At 36.2% G+C, this 20,986-nt stretch overlaps 1 protein-coding gene, 1 long non-coding RNA gene and 4 other non-coding genes across 8 annotated transcripts; all 6 read left to right on the top strand.

The window, feature by feature from the left end:
- Positions 1-3,524: 3,524 nt before the first annotated feature.
- LOC104889522 (tubulin beta-6 chain) lies at positions 3,525-7,145 on the top strand. 3 transcript variants are annotated; one of them, XM_010674762.3, is made up of 4 exons: positions 3,525-3,667; positions 4,763-5,172; positions 5,457-5,726; positions 6,205-7,145. In XM_010674762.3, the coding sequence occupies exons 2-4, from the start codon at positions 4,779-4,781 to the stop codon at positions 6,876-6,878; spliced, it is 1,338 nt and encodes a 445-aa protein (XP_010673064.1). In that variant the 5' UTR covers positions 3,525-3,667; positions 4,763-4,778; the 3' UTR covers positions 6,879-7,145. The 3 variants fall into 3 exon arrangements, with proteins under 3 accessions (XP_010673064.1, XP_010673065.1, XP_010673063.1); XM_010674763.4 differs by having other exon boundaries at positions 3,574-3,667; positions 4,774-5,172; XM_010674761.4 differs by having other exon boundaries at positions 3,596-3,667; positions 4,721-5,172.
- A 2,551-nt stretch (positions 7,146-9,696) lies between these two features.
- LOC130590662 (uncharacterized) lies at positions 9,697-13,100 on the top strand. The gene is made up of 2 exons (XR_008968517.1): positions 9,697-10,000; positions 12,161-13,100. It is a non-coding gene; the product is annotated as an uncharacterized LOC130590662 (long non-coding RNA).
- On the top strand, positions 10,393-10,483 carry LOC125496199 (small nucleolar RNA snoR27). Its single transcript, XR_007272899.1, has one exon. It is a non-coding gene; the product is annotated as a small nucleolar RNA snoR27 (small nucleolar RNA).
- Positions 10,563-10,653, top strand: LOC125496196 (small nucleolar RNA snoR26). Its single transcript, XR_007272896.1, has one exon. It is a non-coding gene; the product is annotated as a small nucleolar RNA snoR26 (small nucleolar RNA).
- LOC125496200 (small nucleolar RNA snoR27) lies at positions 11,639-11,729 on the top strand. The gene has a single exon (XR_007272900.1). It is a non-coding gene; the product is annotated as a small nucleolar RNA snoR27 (small nucleolar RNA).
- Positions 11,802-11,892, top strand: LOC125496198 (small nucleolar RNA snoR26). The gene has a single exon (XR_007272898.1). It is a non-coding gene; the product is annotated as a small nucleolar RNA snoR26 (small nucleolar RNA).
- Positions 13,101-20,986: the final 7,886 nt, after the last annotated feature.

The raw sequence follows: 20,986 nt of genomic DNA, 5'->3' as shown, positions 1-20,986 counted from the left end.
TACCATATTAGGTAAGAAAGAGACAGAGGAAGGATGCTTAAATTGGAGCATAAGCAAATGTCACCATCTCACAGTCTCATATTTTTATTTAGATATCCAGATCTTGCTACTAACTGGTTAACTAATTCCCAAGGTTAAATCTTAACCAGTGTTAAAGGATGTGGTATGTACTAGTATACTACAAAAATAAGCAACAGTAATAAATTTGGAATACTTCTAAAATGGTGTAATTTAAGAGATGGACAGGATGATACAAGTCAGTTGCCAGTAGTAGTAAGGAAAATTTGCAGCAGGGGGCATGTGCAATCAACAAACATGCATGTGTACAGCCCTTGAATCTTGATCTCATGTGGCTGCAATTGCTACACTTCTTGCATGTTGGAATTTTGTCATTCATCTCCCAACCAAACCAATCGCTTGATAGGGAGCTAAGGGATGGGCTACCATGAGCTTTTAAAAAAAAAATGTGTATTAGGAAAATAAACTTCTCGTCAGAACTAGTAGTGGAATTCGAACTTGAGACCTGGCTTTCAAGTGATCACCAAGCACTTGCGGATGCATGTTTATGGGAGTGGGGTCACTTGATCTCACTTGGGGAAATAATATGGAGAAAAAACCTAATTTTTATTGTATAAATGCAGATAGAAGTATTAATTAAAAGTAGAAGAGACCCCACTTAACACTAAAAAAAAGGATCTCGGCTTACATTAACATTACTGTTTTGGATTTTTATGACTAGTGACCCGTTGCATAAAATTTCTAGATTTATCACTGTCACCAAGTGAAATCTGAACTTAGGACTTTCAAGTGATCAAGTGGAATTCTCATTTAATTTTCTAAGAAAAGACCAAACATGGCTTGATTCTATCCATGAGTTCCATCAAACCATATCATTATGTATTTTTATTCCTTCTTGTTATATGTAAATATGTAATAGTGATAGTAATAACAATAGTAATGACAATCATAGATTAACATACTTACTACGTTGTTAGGATGTGTTACATGTGGTGTTTTGAATAATTTATTAGTACGAGTATCTTGTTGCTCTTAACATAGTCTTTCCCTGTTTTCAAAATTTAGAACCCTTCAAGAACAATAAATTTCCCCACCTTCTACTAGGGGATGCTAGTGATCAAGTGAACTTCTGCGAGTTCTAACTTGCATAAGTTATAAACATAAATTTCTTTTTAATCATAACATCATAGAGTTTCGCAAATTTTTGATATACAACTTAATTACTAATACTTTTCAATTATCTATATATAAGCAAACAATCATATAAAGTTGATATATATTAATCTTTTTTTAAAATTTAATTATTCTATTTTGACTTTTGGCATTATTCATATATTTTAATTTAAATATATTATTTATTCAATATATATAAACAAATGTTTCATGTAACATGTTATAAGAACTCGTCTTAATTTATGGTCTCAAAAAGTCTAAATTTTACATTTTTAAGCAACATAAAATTAAGAGATATGACAAATTTTTTGACAAGATCCTCTCACAATATATAGACAAACCCCCCCCCCCCAAAAAAAAAAAAAAACTCAATTTATAAGATGTACTCGCGCGTACTTAAAGTTAGATACACCCTGAGTTAATTTTCTATTATTTCAAAACCACATTTACTCAATTAAAAATTATTTGCTCATTTCAAAATTAGTTTTGCTTATTTAAATTTTGCATTTGCTCATCTCCAAATCGTTTTTACCCATTTCAAAGTCATTTTTGCTTATTTCCAACATTTTTAAAATATATTTTTACTTATTTTAAAATTATTTTTGCTCATTTAAGCTTATATATTCACAGATATACTATCTTTGTTCCTTTTTAATAGTTATACTTACATTTTTCACGTATGTCGATGCATTATTTTGAGCCTTTATATTCTAATTTTATGACTTTATTTTTTTTAACCATAAATCACAATGATAGTGAAAGAGAAATTTGTGCATAGTGTCAAAAGTGAAAGCGTAGCTATTATTTAGGAATGGAGGTAGTATAAACCTATGTATAAGCTATAGGACTATAGAACAAACTTCATCATACACTCAGTTGTACCATACTCATTTTGAAGGCTAATTTTTTTACCCATTTGCTCATTTGAATCTCCTCACTATTGCTCATTTAAATATTCTAAACGAGCTTAAAGTAGATTTGATATATCATACACATTATATACCTGAGTATATAATAAATGCAATCGGACTATTAAGACTCGTTCTCTTCGAAATAAAACAGTTGAACTGAACTGAACTGAATTAAATTGAATTAAACTGAATTGAATTAAATTGAATGTAATAAATATATATATAAATAATATTTAAACTATAATAATATGAATATTAAATAATAATTATAATGATAGGTAATAATAATGAATAATTAATAATGAATAATAATAATAATAGTATTTTGGATATTTTTAAATGATAGTAGTTATGAATAAATAATATTAATAATCATAAATTAATAATAATAATAATTAATGATAATAATGATAATTAATAATAATTACTTTTATATATTATATATTAATACTCGATGATGGTTATATAATAACAATAATATCTAAGAAGTAAATCAATATTACTATTTTAATAATTAGATTTAATAATATAATAATATTTAGTAATAAAAATAATGATTAGGTTGGACCGCACAAAATTGCATCATAAACCGTTTTGACGCGATTTGATTGGTTTATTATGGGCTAAAAAACGTGGATTTATTTGTGCTTTTGACCTAAACCATGTTCCTCCTAATAATAATTGTAATAATAATGAGTAAAACTATAATAAACAAAATAATATATAGAAATAATAATAATACTTAATAATAATGATATAATAATAAATAATAATAGCTACTCAGAGTAATTAGTAAAATAAATTAGAGCAACATAATAATAATATTTAACAAAATAGTTATAGAAGAATGAAGCTGAATTTAACTGAACTGAATAGAGCTGAAATAGACTGAACTGAAAATAAGCGGGGGAGAATAGACCCTAAGTGCTGGAAAAACAATAAGCCCCTCGAAGGCATAACTCTACTTATAAAAAGACAAATATACCCTCTCTTTCTCCAAACCTAACTTTATTATATAAGGCAACACATGGGGGACCAAGTAATAACAAAAGGAATAAAAGAAAAAAAAAGGGATAACTAACTGATCCATTTAAATGGAAAAGGGGGAGGGGGAGGAAGGAGTAGGACATTTAAACTGAATATCATTTTTTTGAGAAAACAAAATATAAAGACAAATTAATTTTATTTTCTACTTCAAATATTATGACACTCACATTAAGACTAGTCTAAAAATTACCACCACTCCTCAAAGGGTATATCTGTCCCTCCAAAAACAAAATCAATCATTTTGAATTCTACTTCTACCCCAAAAAAAATTTGAAAATCAAACTGAAAATTCACCAGCAACTTAATGCACAATCTCAACCGTCCATTTAATACATCAGACGGCATCTAAACAGTATGTAATTTAATAGGAGGGAAATAATTCCAACCGTACGATCTTATCCTCCTTTATATTTATAAACCGTCACATGTGAGTTGATAATTTTCTCACCCATTTCACTCACTCTTCACTCTCTCTCCTCTCTCTCACTTCCAACTCTTCAGTTTACCTTCATCTACAGGTATTCATCTATACATTTTTCTCTACTTTGTTTTTCTTCGTAAATCTGCATTGAGTTTTTTTGTTTTTGTTTTTTTGTTTTTGATCGTTGAATTTGCTTTAAATTTCGTTAGACTTTTGTTTTTTTTGATTTTGAATTTGAATTTGATTTGTTGTACACTCTTGATCGGTGAATTTGATCGTGAATTTCGGAGAATTTTGGTGTTTTTTTTTTGTGATTTGAAGTGTCTAAGTTTAGTTTAAGTAGTGATTTGAAGTTGAAGTATGTGATTGACTGATTTTGAGTTGAATTTGATTTTTAATTGTTGATGAAGGATTTCTAGTGATGTTTTAGTGTAGATCTGGTAGATTTGTAGTGTATGATTTGAGATTATAGGAAAATTAGCATGTATTTTGAATTAGATCTGAGTATTTTGTGTAGGAATAGTGTTTTTCACTAGCTCTTGTTCTAGAATTTGTATATTTGAATCAAAGTTTATATTCGTGAAGTGAAGTAATGTAGTTTGGTAGATTTGAGGAGTTTGGACTTCGAACTAGTAACCGACATTAAAATGTTTAAATTAGAGCCTTTTTTTATTTTATAAATTGATTGCAATCGAAGTTATATGATCTCGAATATATGAATTTATCTACTAGGCTTGATAAATTTGTTTTTGCGACGAAGATAATGCTCCGAAATGTATGCTTATTTAGTTATATGAATGAACTGAGTTTGTTTGTTTGCACTTAGATCTAGAAAATGTGAGTAGCAATCATCATTTTATAATGTATTGTTAGTGTTGGTGTTGTCGTCAATATGTTTTTTTAAGCATATTGAATGAGTCATGAGCTTCGATTCGTGGATATATATAATGTTGTTTGTTGTGATCTGCTTTACAAACTGCTTATTGACGGGACTCGCTTTTGTCGGTGCTACTAGTGGTCTACTGTACTGGGAGAACAAATAAGATAGCTGTATACTGGATTAACCACCTTGATTTAATTTAATGAGTTCATTGTTATTATAACCTGTTACTATTGTGATTAGTATGGGCTTACATGAGTTTGGTTTCAGGATGGTCGGAAGTTTAACTAATCCAAGTTTTAATGATCCAAGTTTTCATTTAGGAAAAATGAGAGAAATCCTTCATATTCAGGGGGGTCAGTGTGGAAACCAGATTGGGTCTAAATTTTGGGAGGTTGTGTGTGATGAGCATGGCATTGACCCCACCGGAAGGTATGTTGGTACATCAGACTTGCAATTGGAGCGTGTGAATGTCTACTACAATGAGGCTTCATGTGGAAGATTTGTTCCTCGTGCTGTGCTGATGGATCTTGAGCCGGGTACCATGGATGCTGTCAGGACCGGCCCGTATGGTCAGATCTTCCGTCCCGACAACTTTGTCTTTGGACAATCTGGTGCTGGTAACAACTGGGCTAAGGGTCATTACACTGAGGGTGCTGAGCTTATTGACTCAGTTCTTGATGTTGTGAGGAAGGAAGCTGAGAATTGTGACTGCCTTCAAGGTATTCGTCTCTTATTTAATACTTTATTCAATTGTCATGTGTGAAGTTTTTGCTTTTCTGTTTTATTGTAACTTGTAAGTACTGACATTTCTAGGATATAACTTTTACTCACTGTAAATATATTTGTTATATTTGTTATCTTAAAGATGCGTTCCTCAGCCGTAGATAGATAGATAGATAAAACACACTTTTGTATAGTAAGTACTACCTAATTAGTTGTCCATTTATTTTGTGTTCATAGGGTATGATTTGGCTTTTTGACCTTCGTCTTTTATTAAATGCAGGATTCCAGGTGTGCCATTCTTTGGGTGGAGGAACGGGTTCTGGTATGGGTACCTTGTTGATCTCAAAGATTAGGGAGGAGTACCCTGATAGGATGATGCTCACCTTCTCTGTTTTCCCATCACCAAAGGTCTCAGACACAGTGGTTGAGCCATACAATGCCACCCTCTCTGTTCACCAACTTGTTGAAAATGCAGACGAGTGTATGGTGTTGGACAATGAAGCACTATATGATATTTGCTTCAGGACTCTTAAGCTTACTACACCAAGCTGTGAGTATTTTTTTTATGTTGCTACGTTGATCTCAAGCATGTTTCCATGTGTTTTCTTTTTTGCTTCAATATGGAAATTGTTGGTGTTTGTGTTTGATTGGTGATAGGGTTTAGCTATTCCGCATTCAGCATGCATGCATGCATGGTGTAAATGTTCCATCTATCATTATTGATGCTAAGCTGTGCAATGGCCATGAATGTTCCCCATTCTGACTACAATAGGTGTGTTTGATTGGCTGACGATCATAGGACAATGCTGAAATTTTGCTACTTCACAGTGTTCACACTAACCCACTTCGTGTTTGTTACATCATCAACTTAGTTCGAGACTTTACAGTGTTCTAATATTTGCTTGATTTGTTAAGATAAACCGAAGAAAAAATGTTTTGTGCCTACTTCTGCATAATGACACATGCCTTTAAAGTATTGTTGCTTGAATATGGTGACCCTCTAACCTATTCATGGTATTTGGATGCAGTTGGCGATCTTAACCATTTGATCTCTGCTACCATGAGTGGTGTCACTTGTTGCCTCCGGTTCCCTGGTCAACTCAACTCTGACCTACGCAAGCTTGCCGTAAACTTGATCCCCTTCCCCCGTCTCCACTTTTTCATGGTTGGGTTTGCCCCCTTGACCTCACGTGGCTCCCAGCAGTACCGTGCCCTTACTGTCCCTGAGCTCACCCAACAAATGTGGGACGCCAAGAACATGATGTGTGCTGCTGACCCCAGGCACGGGCGGTACCTCACCGCCTCAGCCATGTTCCGGGGAAAGATGTCCACTAAGGAGGTCGATGAGCAAATGATTAACGTCCAGAACAAGAACTCATCCTACTTTGTTGAGTGGATCCCAAACAATGTGAAGTCAAGTGTCTGTGACATCCCACCTCGTGGTTTGAGCATGGCCTCGACTTTCATCGGGAACTCTACTTCAATCCAGGAGATGTTCAGGAGGGTGAGTGAGCAGTTCACAGCTATGTTCAGGAGAAAGGCTTTCTTGCATTGGTACACTGGGGAAGGTATGGATGAGATGGAGTTCACCGAGGCTGAGAGCAACATGAACGATCTTGTCTCTGAATACCAGCAGTACCAGGATGCTACTGCTGATGAGGAAGAGTACGAGGACGAGGAAGAGGATTTGGATCACGCTTGAGGAAGAAGAGGTTGGATGAATTCTTATATTTGTTGATGTGTTTTGCAGTAGATGGTTTGTATGTATAATGAGGGGGGAGAGTGATAGAGAGATTGGGTGGTTGAGGTGGAAAGTATTTGGTCATGTTATATCTGCTAGCTTTGAGAATTCTGGTATGTTTGATATTATCATGGTTTGATGTTGCTATGTCCAACTTACTTTCTGGGATTCTATTTGTTCTACAGCCAATTCATTGTCAATTGTCATATGCGGTTGTGCATTTTTCTATCTTTTTCCGTTTCGCATTAGGTTTTGTTTGAATGTTGGTAGTATTTTGCTTGAAATTGAGGTATATGATGATATGATCTACGCTGTTGCTGAATTGTGAATGCTGAGCTCCATCTTTAGTGCTGTGTTGCTTATGCTTGGAATGCCTGAGTATTATTAATCCATGATTAGGTTTGCTGTTTGTGCAATGAAATTCATCTATTTTTCAATTGTAAAAGGACATTGAAAGTTTGCCTTAAAGAAAGGAACTTTTCAATTGTAATATTTGTGGCATTCATTTCTCATGTTACACATCTTTCTTATTTGAAGTGATATATAACACAATTTGAATTTGACTAATTAGTCAAATCAAGTATATTAGCCAAATCCATTCTCGCTTGATTAATAAAAATTATGCTTTTCAAGAATTGAAAAAAAATGTGTTGCTAGTGATAAACTGGTCATACTAACCTTGTACTGAAATGAGTTGTCTGACAAGTGACAACGCATGCAAACCAAAAGAACTATAGCATGAGATATTCATAGCTGATCAACAAAATGGGCTCAGTGGACAAGTATCACACAAGCTTATAGTTCGTCGGAAGAGATTGTGTTTAGTAGCTATGCTATTGTGCCGAAGTTTCCAAACAAATAACTTCCATTTAGGATTGATTTGCGAACTAAAAAGGATGCGAAAAAACCGGATATCATTTGAAGTGTTCATGCTGCAAATAGTTTTGTTGTTTTTGGACTAGAAAGTAGTACCCCGCTGGACTTGGATAGAGGCCATACTGAGAATCCTGCAAAAAAAGATTAGTATGCAGTTCCATACTCTTAATAACACGAGCACTGAAGAGCTCAAAGAGTTTGTTGATGCGTTGAATATGCCATCCTTTGTTATGGGGGAGGACGAGATGCGTCACCTTGAGCTGGGAGGGTTCCATAATGGAAATGGAATCTTGGAAAATCGAAATTTGTCCTTGAGCCCATTTTGTTGTTGAGGCATTGAGCTTTTTACCATTACCAACTTTCCAGCTACAATTTTCATCCAATAAAGTAGTAGTCATGTTTAATCCTTTGCGGCCCCACTAGATGTAACGAGTTGTAGGAGGGTGAGTATGAGGCAGTGATCTAGTAGCTCGAAAAATTTCCGAGAGCAACAATTGTGGATTTTGTTAAATTCGCCATGCTTTCTTTATTAAGAGAGCTGTGTAAAAAATTCCAATGTTGCGGATGCCCAACCCTCCCATACCTTTGGGTTGATGAATAATATCTCGTTTGACCGAGTGAATGTCTGGAGATTCAAAATTTCTCCAAAAAACCTTGCCAACATACTATCACTTTTGTTGACGATAGTGACATGGATTCGGAAAACAACTAAGTAATGCATGATAGAAGCTATTAGGATGGAGTTAATAACAATAAGTTTTGTAGGTTGAGAAATATATAGCAATAGGACTCCACTGTGAGATAATGTTTGACACTTTGTCTAGCACTGGGGTGAAGTGACGCACTTTATGATCTTGGATATCAATAGGGTTCCAAAGATATGTGCCAAGTGACTCATGCGCATCCATTCGAAGAATAGAGAGGTATTTGTTGTTGTTGGTCCGCATCAAGATTAGGGCTAAACTTGATATAAGATTTTTGAAGGCTAATGACTTGGTCCGGAACTGCAGAACCTGGTGATGACGATATGAATGGCAGTACAAGATTCCTTCAAGGCTCTGAAGAAGAATAAAGCATCATACACAAAGAAAAGGTGAGAAATGGTACGTAGGATCGTACTTTTCAATTTTGATGCCATGAAATTGTCGGATGCCCATGGCCAAGGAGGTCATGCTAGATAAAATATCCATACAGGCTAGGAACAAGTATGGCGATGACGGGTCACCCTGACGTAGGCCACACTTTTGTTTAAAGACAGGAGTAGCTCCGGCATTGATATTACCACATTCATAAACAAGCAATAAACCTTACATTTCTTTTATAACTCACATAACAAAATGAAAAGAAATTTGCATTTCTAAGAAATAAAGCAATGACTTTTATGGCTAACAAAAAAACGAGAAAAAAAAACTAATAATAATAACAACAATGATGTTAGTTACCATAAAATTAGCATCCAAATGGTGACTAGTACCTACTTACCACCTGATTGCATGTAAATGGTGAATATTCTAAGAGAAGATTAATAAGTAATAACACCTAATAAATATTTTTCACCCATATCACGATCATCACTTAAGCCTGTTAAAACCTGACTCGGCTTAAACCCAACCTAAAACAAGCGGATGTGAGGTTAAGATTTTTGACCATTTAAGTTTATGGGTCAGACTAAGAACCTAAAATTAAACTGTTAGATTAAGTTTAATTATAAATTATCAAAAAAAGAGATTAAGGTTAATTATTTCAATCCAAAATAACTTAGTTAGACCCCAAGTCCATGCAACCTGATTATTCAAAATAAATAAATAAAAACTTTCTTTATATCTTTAAAAATTTAGTAAAAACAAGTGCTCGTTTAGTATACCTGGGAAGGTAACAATATAATGAGTTTCTGCATAATATAGTGGGTTTCCATGTGAAATAGTGGATTGTTTAGTAACGATACGTTCTTTTGGCTTGATGCACATTAATGTTATGTAAACCGGATCCACATAAATCAGCTTGCTACATAAATTCATGTCAACTAAACTATCATGAAGTTTGGGAAGGTTGTAGGAAATTATCCCAAACTTTTAACCGTATAGTGACAATTTTGGGCCAAGCCCAAATGCGAAGTAAACCCTAAAAACCTACAACAACTCAATCGCCACTTTTCGAACTCTATATCTTTCTCTCATTTCGCACTCTTTTATTATCTTCAGCAACAGGTATAAATTTACATTATTCTTTACTTCATTTGTTTATAAATCTGCATTTAATTTGTGATTTTTATCTTTCCATCTGCATTAAAATCTTCATATCCTTGTTTCTCCATTTCGATTTTGCGTCGTTTTTTTTTTGTGATTTGAAGCTTATCTTTAGTTTTAGCTAGTAATTAAAATTTGTATTATGTGATTTTAAGTTGAATTTCATTGACAAATTTAACAACGTTGATTTTATGAGTTTATTGTTGTTAATAGACGTTGTTACTTTAGTTTAGTGAATCAATAGTTAAGAATCGCATCGTAATTTACAATCTAGGGTTTCAATCATGTTTTAATTGTAAGTATTTATTTAATTTTTAAGATTTTCGCGTATATAGTTTTGTGTTTCGATTTGAAATGGATAAATGATGTGATATAAACTGCGTTATCTATCTGCAAATTTCTCTCGAGGAATTGAAGAAAATATTTAGTACACTGATATCCAAGAATTTATCTTATTTTTGCAAAAAAATTGATTTAGAAATGTGTTTTACGATGTTTTTTTTTGTTGTTGTTTTGATATATTGGGGCATCAATGATGAGTAAATTTCTTGTTATCCTTGCACATTGACTGCTAGTGATGAAAATCAATGGGGAAATTTTAGTCTGAGCTGCCCGCTATTGAATTTTTGGTTTCTTCGTTTTCGTTTAGTTCGTTGTGGGTGTTAAATGTTGAAAACTATATATTGTGCAAGCCTGATCTTGATTTTTTGTTATGTGGGTTATATATGACCTAATTTAGGTGTTTACAATTAGGCTTGATAAAGTTGGTATTTCCCACAAACATAATGCTCTGAAATGTTTGTTCGTGGTTGCGATTTGATCTGGAAAATATTAGTTTTGTCGTCAATTTGATTTGTTTTATACTGAGTGAGATGTGAGCTTAGTTCTTGGATATACTTCTTTGCAAGCTTGATCTTGATTTTGTTATGTGGGTTATATATGACCTAATGTAGGTGTTTACAATCAGGCTTGATAAAATTGGTATTTCCCACAAACATAATGCTCTGAAATGTTTGTTCGTGGTTTGCGATTTGATCTAGAAAATGTTAGTGTTGTCGTCAATTTGATTTGTTGTATACTGAGTGAGATGTGAGCTTAGTTCTTGGATATACTTCCTCCGTAGCAACAATAAACGTAAGAAATGAATATTATATACCTCACAAATAATACCCATTTGGTGCATTTATCATGTTATGGAGGAAGTATATATTTTGTGAGTGGATGTGATCGTTTTTCAAGTACATATGGAACTTTTTAATTGTCGTATCTGATTTTCCTGAGTGGCTGAGTAGTGAGTATAAGCTTCTCTTGGTGCTACTATTGGGAGGTTATGTGTTATAGCTGTATAGTGGATCAACAACCTTGATTTATGAGTTTATTGTTGCTACACGCCTTTTTACTTTTGGAATTCAAAATTGAAGAGCCTTGTATTCGACCATCTAGGGTTTTGATCTAGGGTTTTGAGGTTCGTTAAATTGGTGCTCATCCACTGCACTCTCTGTCATTTTTTTCGTCTACCTTTTCATGTTAAGACTTTTCAATCATATTTTGAATGTATTTTCCAATTTCTCTTTAACAGTTGTTTGAGTTTTGCTTTGGAATGGATAAATGATGTGATATAAACTGCGTTATCTACCTGCAAATTCCTCTCGAGGAATTGAAGAAAATTTATAGTACTCTGATATCCATGTTTCTCTTCTGCAAATATACTCATTGGGAGATTTCTTTTTTCACATCTTTGTTGTTTTATCATCTTGGGAATGGGGCATCCATGATGAGTAAATTTCTTGTTATCCTTGCACATTGACTGCTAGTGATGAAAATTAGTGGGGAAATTTTTATCATAGTTGTCCGCTATCAATTTTGGTTTATACATTTATGCTTACTTCATTGTGGGTCTTAAATATTAATATACCATATACTGAGCAACTCAGAGCAAGCTTGACTTGATTTCGACAAGTTGGTTAAATCTTGATCACTGAACTTGTCGTTGAGGCCAAATGTAGGTGTTTCCAATTAGGTTTTCACATCTTTTTTTCCCTTAACAAAATGGTTTTACCTACATGTTTTTAAGTTTATTCCCCCCTCTCCACTTTTTCTTTATTTATTTTAACCCTGCAGTATCCTGCCCTTATTGTCCCTGAACTCACCAGCAAATTGGAGGACACTATGAAAATGATGTGTGTCTCTGAGGGCGATGACCCCAGGCATGAGCAGTACCATCACCACCTCAGAGATGTTCTTGGGTAAGCTTGTCCACTAAGGAGGTGGATGAGCAGATCAACGTCCAGAATAATTTGTCCTAGTTTCTTGAGTGGAGTCTGTACAATGCGAAGTCGAGTGTGTTACATGATCTGTCCTCGTGGTTTGAGCTTGGCCTCAACGTTCATTGGGAATCCTACTTCATTCCAGAAGTTAGGTGTTCAGGACTCAGGAGGGTGAGTATGCAGTTCACAGCTAATGTTCAGGAGAAATGCTTTCTTGCTTTGGTACACTGGGAGAGGTATGGATGAGATGGAGTTTGCTGAGAGCGTAACATGGATGATCTTGTGTTTGATGACCAGCACTATCGTTGTATCAGGATGCTATGCTGATGAGGAAGAAGACCTGGAAGAGCATGGATGAATTTGCGTATGTTGATGATGTTTTCACCAGTTGATGTTTGTATGAACGAGGGGCGAGATTGTGTGAGTGAGGTGGAAAGTATTTGGTCTTTCTTATATCTTATAGTCTTGAGATTTTAGTAATGGTTGATATTATCATGTTTTGAGGGATGTTGCTATGTACAATCTTTTTTGTTTTGTTTTGAGGGATGTTGCTATGTGCATCTTATTTTCTGGGATCTTAATTGTTCTACAGCCAATTGGTTGTTAACTGCCATATGCGATGATATACTTCTTCTGTTCCATAATAAGTGAAACATAGGAGGAGAGAGAAAAGCAAACCACACAAGTTTGTGATGGTCACTCTTGTTATTTTGTTACTTTTTTTTATCCATTTAAGGTATGGTTTACTTATTTTGAAACGTTCTAAAATAGTAAGTGTTTCACTTGTTATGAAACGGAAGAAATATATCTTTCTTCAATTTCGCATTTTTGTTTATGTTGATGGGATTTGCTTGAAATTGAGTTTCGATTTGCATCGTTGCTGAATGGTTATCGCTGGGAGATTGATATGTCTATCTGCTATTTATCAATATGTATTTATATTGGGTGGATTATCCACTGGGTATATAGTTTTTCCTGATTGCTGAGGACCAAGTTTAGTGTTGCTTAAACTTGGAAAGCCTGATTATGGATAATTGGATTTCAACAATGAAATTTATGCGTTAACTGAAATGCATTTTCATAAGTCCTGCGTAATTTATTTTTGTTTACTCGTAGACTCCATTAAATCTCATTTTTGAGGCCCATTAGGAAGTACATGTTCTCAACTCTTGAATGGCCCAAAGTAGTTGTTGGATACCAAAATTGTATTTGTGCCATTCCTTCTATTGGTGCACAACAATAACTATAAGGGGGTGTTTGGTTCACTAATTTTAGGTATGAGGTATGGGTTGGAATGAACAAAATCCCTACCTAGTGTTTGTTTAATTTATTTCTAAATTTTAAACTCATACATCAAACCCATAAGGTATGGGGTTTAGAAACCCATGGGGAGAGATGAGTATGGCTCATACCTTATTCTAGGTATTAAATAAAAGAAGATTTTTCATTCCTAAATGAAACCAAACACAAGGTATTAAGTATCAAGTTTCAAACCTATACCACTTTGATTTCATTCCTGATTCCAAACTCATACCATTATATGAACCAAACGCTCCTAATTAGAATTCAACATCAATTTGGGTAATTGATTAGCATTCAAATTATATCTACTTGTATTGGTCTTTGCTTTTCATACTTTTATGTCATAACATCCCTTCATTTTCTACCAATAAGTGGAAAAAAAACCTATTTCATTAGAATTAAAATTCATGCCTGCATACCTTAGGAACTAGGGTACTCTTTTAAATCCCTAAACCATGTCTTATGGTTATGGCATCTTCATAAAGCGTAACAAATGTTAGGATGTTATTTATCTTATGTTCTAAAATAATAACAATAGATAATGTAATCGACGATGTTTTATGTTTCTAGCTTATAACATTTTATACGTCTTGTAAGATATATCCTATTTTTTGTTAAAAATTAGGCACGATTTAAGCCCAATATTAAAAAGAGAGCGGAACATTGTTTAGTTCATTTAGCAACTTATTCAATCCATTTAGTGACTATTTAACTCATTTAGTAGACTAACAAGTTTCTTTTTTCAAAAAAAAAATTATTTGTTGTAGTTTGAGATTCAAAGGGAAACAAAGGAAGGAGAAGATAAGATATGACTAGGTTGGTGCGACATATTTAGGGATAATATTGGATTAAAGTGAAATGCAATGAGCTTGAGCACCTCCAATGGGTAAAAATACCCTCCCCATATGGAGTCTCTCTCCTTAAATGGGCCTCCACATGAGTGGGGTTGGTTCCCCATTTAATGAGCATGCTCAAGTTTTAGGGGAGGTGCCCAAATGAAGAAGAAATTAGAAGCTTACACGTGGCGGGGAAAGTAGGAGAGAGAAAAGGTGGTGGGGTATAGGAAATAAGAGAGAAGATAAATGGGGAGGTAGATGAGTGGAGGTATGTGTTTCAAATTTGAGTAAGGTAAAATGGGGAGGTGGTGGAAAATGAGGTGGACAAATAAGGTGAGGAGAGAGAAAAAATGAGGTGCCCCATGAATGGAGATGTTTTTAGGAAAATACAGACTTGGATTTGCCTAGTTTTATGTTAAAACTAGATTGCCTATTTTAAAAGTTTGTGTATAACATTTCCATAATGTATGTGAAATGTTGTCATTGATAAGTTTTTTTTTTCCGTTCTTTTGACATTAGATTGATCAATTTCATTGTCTATAAAATAGAAAAACTTTCCACGTATGGTTGCACACAAATGATAGAAAAAGGATTGTTTTTCATGATATTTTTGTTTTAATGAGGATTAACTGATCATCTTGGTTAGTTCTACCAACCAATCAACCAAACTTCTTAGTTAGTGGTTACAAGTTTGCTCCACAACAATTAAATCTCTTCGGGTCCCCTTGTAGTTAATCTCATATCTTTTTGCTTTTATTAATTGGTCCCTTATAGTTATGATGTGTATAATCCATATGCCTTTTGCACATTGTTATATTATCATAAAATCCGTCGTCAAATATAAAATTTTCATAAAATAAGGTATATCTAGGCAGAAAGAGTATTCGAACCACTTACAAGTCTAAATATAGTTTATTTCAGAATTAATTGATAATGAGAGTAGTTCCTCAAATTTATAAGGTAATTATTAACCCCCTTTTGTCTATTATGGAATAGCTTATATGTGCACACGATAAACAAGAGGTTCAAAACACATTTACCTCATACGCTCACACGTTACATGTATCATAACGCAAACGCACAAATTGATCAATAAAATGTACAATCTAACACATACGATGTAGCACATGTAGTGTATTCACATATGAATGTATAATATAATACTCTATACACCTGACTACCTGAGTGCATAATATTATATGTGAATTATCTAAACCAATTAAGCATAATACGAACAATATTTTATTTTGTCTTAACATATCTTCCATAACTTTAAAGACTACGTACTCATAAAGACTTTATAAGAAATTAGTGTTTGGAATCATTCAATGATTTTTGTAGTACTATATCCACAAATTTAAACTTTATAAATGGGAGAAAAAATTAATAAAAAGGAAAAATAAGAAGGGAAGAAGAAAATGGTACATCAACTATGCCGACCAAGCCAAATAATGTATGGGCTTTGTCACAACAAACCATCCTCAAACATGACATTGTATTATGTTAGGAAACGTTGTTGTAGTGTTCTATTATTTATCTTTTTTTTTGAGGGGAAAGAGAAGTGCATTAATCAAAGGGACAAAGTGTCCATAAGTACATAGGGTGTTACAGAACTAGGACAGTGATGCTCCCAACATTGTTCAACACCAAAAGGCACAACTCTAGCAAGGTTATGGGCAACAGTATTCCCATCCCTTTTAACATGAGAAAAGAAACAGAAGAAAATGCATTACACATAGAAAGAATGTCCCCAAGTATTGCATCCAAATCTGAGAAGAAAATTGCAGCTTTCGTTAACCTCTTCGTTGCTACCAGAGAGTCGGATTCAAAAATCACATCCCATACCCATGAGCTTGGCCAACGGTTGCCATGTAAATGGCCTTGCATTCAGCTACCTCGGGAGGCCAGTAGGCACGCACACGTCTGTTGCAGCAAAGCACACCTTACCTTCCGAGTCGCGGGCTATCACTCCAAGTCCCACCCATCCTTCCTCAGCCAAACTTGCATCTGTGTTCAATTTAATAGCGCCAACTGGGGGGCATACCATCGGCTTGGGCTCAGAGCCGCGGAGGAACGCATTCCTCCATAAATCTCACAGCATAGTTGTTAAAATCTTCAACTTGTCTCATAATTCTCTGGCCCACCAACAGTAGCAGGCTGACTTGTATGCTCAAAGACTCTCCTGTTCTTTCAACCCAAACGTTCCAAGGATATAACAACCCTTTTGAACCACCTTTGCATCCATCTGACTCCATCTGACGAGGGTATCACACATAGCTTCATCTTCACCCTGGCAATAATATATAACTACCCAGCTCTTCCCACAACTAGAGCGACATCGGGCATCGGTAAAATAAATGAAATTGCGTTTCATCCTCTCTAGCACAACAGGGGCACCCTGCTTTGTCGATGAGGTGGCGTCTTTGAAGCACTTTCCTTACTGGGAGGAACTTGTGCCGCACGCCACAGGAAATGACGTACCTTTGGGACACATTTAACTCCATAAAATATTCCACACTCTATGAAAATCATCCAGGTTCCCCCTTTTCCCAACATATAAGCAGTTTTCACCGAATAAGTGCCGTCCTTAGAATATGCCCAAGTTAATCATCCTGTAGACATCTAGTGCTTAAAGGAATGGCCAGTATACATTGTTGATCCGTTCATTGAAATGACGCTCAATAAGTCCACATTCCACTCCTTCCTTTCAACATCCATTAAGTCCCACCACTTCTAGTCCCTCCACTCGAGCACTCTTGATGAATCTACCTTCTTCATCCCCTACCCATGGTGCACTCCATATGTCAATTTTCGTACCATCTCCAACCCTCCAAATCAACCCTCCAAAACCAAACTCTTCGCGCCCCAAATACTCGCCACGAGTAGCTATGCGAGTATCCTACCGTGCGTTAACGACATCACCATGTGGATAATATTGGCACTCATTACCCTGCTCAAAAGGGACTCTTATTATGTAACAATCGCCAAACTTGTTTACCCAATAAAGCATCATTGAAAACCGCAAGATCCTTAAATCCCATCCCCCATACACTTGGGTTTGCACATTTTCTCCCAACTTAGCCAATGCATTTTCCGTTCATCCCCTTTCCCTCCCCACCAAATCTAGCCATAGCAGAGTGATTTCTTGTATGACAGCAACAGGAAGCTTATAAACTCCCATCAGATAGTTAGGCAAGGCTTGGATAACAGCCTTGATAAGAACCTCTTTCCCAGCACGCGACAATAACTTTTCTTTCCACCCCTTAACTTCTTCCACATTCTATCTAAGAGTTCCCGAAAAAGCACTTTCTTAGACCTCCCACAAAGAGCTGGAATACCAAGATACTTCTGGTGTCTATCAACTTGCCTCATATGGAGAAGAGTAATCAATTCTTCTTTTTTCTCACAGCTTACACCTCACTAAAGGAACTTCCGACTTTTCATAATTAATTTTCTGCCCGGATGCTGCTTCTATTTGTTGAGATATCAACTATTGTCAAGCACTCCTGTCGGGTAGCCCTGGTAAAGAGAAGACTGTCATCTGCAAAAAGAAGGTGAGAATTTCTGGACCATTCCGGCTTGCTTTCGCACCATGAATTTCTTTCGAAACCACCTTTTGTTTAACCATCTGGAAAAAGCATCAGCAACCAAGATAAATAGGAACGGAGATAAAGGATCACCCTGGCGTAATCCTCTGGAGGGAGTCACAGAACCACATACTCGTCCATTAATAATGAAGGAATATGAAACAGTAGCAACACAACTCATAACCAAATTTACCCATCGTCCATCAAACCCATTGTCAATAGTAGCTTCCGGAGAAAACCCCACTCCACTCTGTCATAGGCTTTACTCATGTCAAGTTTCATCGCCATCAATCCTTTCCTGCTATTATTCCTCTTCTTCATAGTATGAAAGATCTCCAGAGCAATAAGAGAATTATCTGAAATCAGTCTTCCAGGGACAAACGCACTTTGATTCTCCGTTGCAATACAGGAAGGAATCGTTTAAGCCGCAAAACAATAGCTTTAGAAGCTATTTTGTACAATACATTGCATAAACTATAGGCCTAAACTCAGAAACAACAGTAGGGGATTTAACTTTGGGAATAAGAGCAATATTAGTACAATTGACATTCCCTGGGCAAGAATAGTTATGTAAAATGCTGCTTACAAAATTAAACACCTCATCACCAATTATATGCCAGAATCTCTGATAAAAATAGCATGCATACCATCACCCGGGCTTTGCAAGGGTGCATATCACTCAAAGCTGCAAAAATCTCCTCTTTTGAGTAGGGCTTCAAAAGAATGTCTTATACTCCTGTGTCACAGACCTCTTCACATGCTGCAATACCTCCTGAAAATCATTAGAAGAAGGCTCGGAAGACGTGAATATCTCCTGAAAATAGCGTTCCACCACACACTCAATCTCCTCACCTTCCGTTTGCCACCTCCCACCACCATCAAAAATCCATGAATAAGGTTCCGTTTTTTCCTTTGAGAAGCTTTATGGTGAAAATATGAAGTATTTCTATCCCCATCCTTCACTTCCGCCACTCGCGATCTCAAGTACCAGTAAGCCTCGTTCTTAGCATGTAATTCATCCAACTCCCTCTCCAAACCCACACACCTCTCCCAGCTGTCATCGAAGTAGCTTCACCCTGGGCTGCATGTAACTTTTTCTCCACTGCTTCAATTTTCTTTCGAAGAGACCCAAAAGTCTTTTTACTCCATCCCTGCAACTCCCTCGCAACAGCCCCTAATTTTTCACAAATTCTACCACCCTCTGCTGCATTCCATGCCCCCCGCACCACCTCCTCACAAGTATCATCAAGTAGCCAAAAGGTCTCGAACCGAAACCCACCAGCCCTTCTTCGCGGCATCCCCTCATTACCCAAACAACGTAATACAATAGCAGCATGATCCGAACAGTAACGCACCTGATGATCAATAAAAGCCTCTGGAAATAAATGCAACCAAGACGCGAGACAATAAACCGATCTAAACGTTCCCTAATTCGAGATTCCGGACTCCTCCCTCTCTCCCAGGTGTGCCACTGACCCAAAACCGCAAATCTCCAGGCTACAGTCATCTATCACATTACGGAACCCCACATAGCTCTCCGCTCCCTCGATGCACCCCTTCCTTCTCGTCATAACTCAAAATTTCATTAAAATCACCCCCAAAGACTATAGGGCCCCTCTATTCATCACACAACCCTTTTATCAAAGCCCAAGTTTTGTGTTTATTCTCCTCCTCCGGCCATCCATAAATGCCCACAAACCTCCAGCGCACATCCCCATTACTCCCCACATCACCACAAATATGATTTTGGGAGAAGGACACCATCCTAAAAGAGATCGTCTCTTCCTTCCAAAACATACATAAACCTCCAGCTCTCCCTACACACGACACACCAAAGGCCCCGGAAAATCCGAGGCTCTCCTTTTTCTGCTCAACAATATTTTTAGTAACCTTTGTTTCCGACATAAAAAGAATGTCGGGGGTATTAGAAGCCATAAGCCTTCTCAACTGACGAACTGTCCAAGGGTTACCCATACCCTGACAGTTCCAACACAAGATTTTCATAATGCCTGGCGGGGTTGGTTACAACCAACCTCCGCCTCAACAATATCAACATTATTGTCATTTTCCGAAAAATCATTTAGTTTATGTTTCTTGGAACTCAAGTTATCAGAATCATTAATATCATCCACAATCATATTATCAACCATCTTTCTTTTATCCCCTGCCTTACCACCAGACTCAATATGGCATGGACTCACATTATTAATATCAATAAAAGCCTCCCCAGCAACTTTAGTCAAACGAGATTTTTGTTTAAGTTTTTTAAACTTTGTGGCAACCTTCCCCTCCCCAGCTACAAAAGAAAACATATTATTATTTTGGTTGTTAAAGTCACCTGAAAAGGATTTATCAACATCCAAAGAGGACACCATGATAGACGGAATCGACACCAAACCCACGCCACCAATAGGTTCCGGGACAGCAGCATGAACCGCAACCGCATGGGGTTCCTCAAACTCGGCAGCAGCGAGTTTAGCTCCAGCAATGGATTCCATCGCCCCCGAAACGTGAGCCTCCATTGGTTTCGTAGGTGGACAATCATGCTCCACATTCCTCAGATCATTATGCATATTCCTACTCGTAGGTTCCTTTTCTATCCTCACAAACTCTAATGCACGAGCACCCTTCAAGAAACATTTCTCCTCCTCTTCCATCTTCTGCCTACCTCTTCTAGGGGATGCTCGAAGCCACGCACCCCATTGGCTTTCACCCTCTTTATCCTCCTCGAAAACTTCCACGCAATCACGGCCTATGTGGCCTATCACACCACACAGAAAACAAAATGTAGGGAGACGCTCGTACTTGATCTCCACCAATGCCGAAACACCGTTTTTCAAAGCAAAACGCTGCACTCTCCGAAGTGGTTTTGTAATATCAATAAGCACACGGATACGCGCCGACTTACCCATAATATTTCATGCGTATCAACTTCAAGAACATCCCCAATACACC

Source organism: Beta vulgaris, chromosome 3 (assembly GCF_026745355.1).
Source record: "Beta vulgaris subsp. vulgaris cultivar EL10 chromosome 3, EL10.2, whole genome shotgun sequence".
In the NCBI taxonomy this organism is placed as follows: Eukaryota; Viridiplantae; Streptophyta; class Magnoliopsida; order Caryophyllales; family Amaranthaceae; genus Beta; species Beta vulgaris.
Note: the sequence above shows the minus strand (reverse complement) of the source record. Positions and strands in the feature narration are given on the sequence as shown.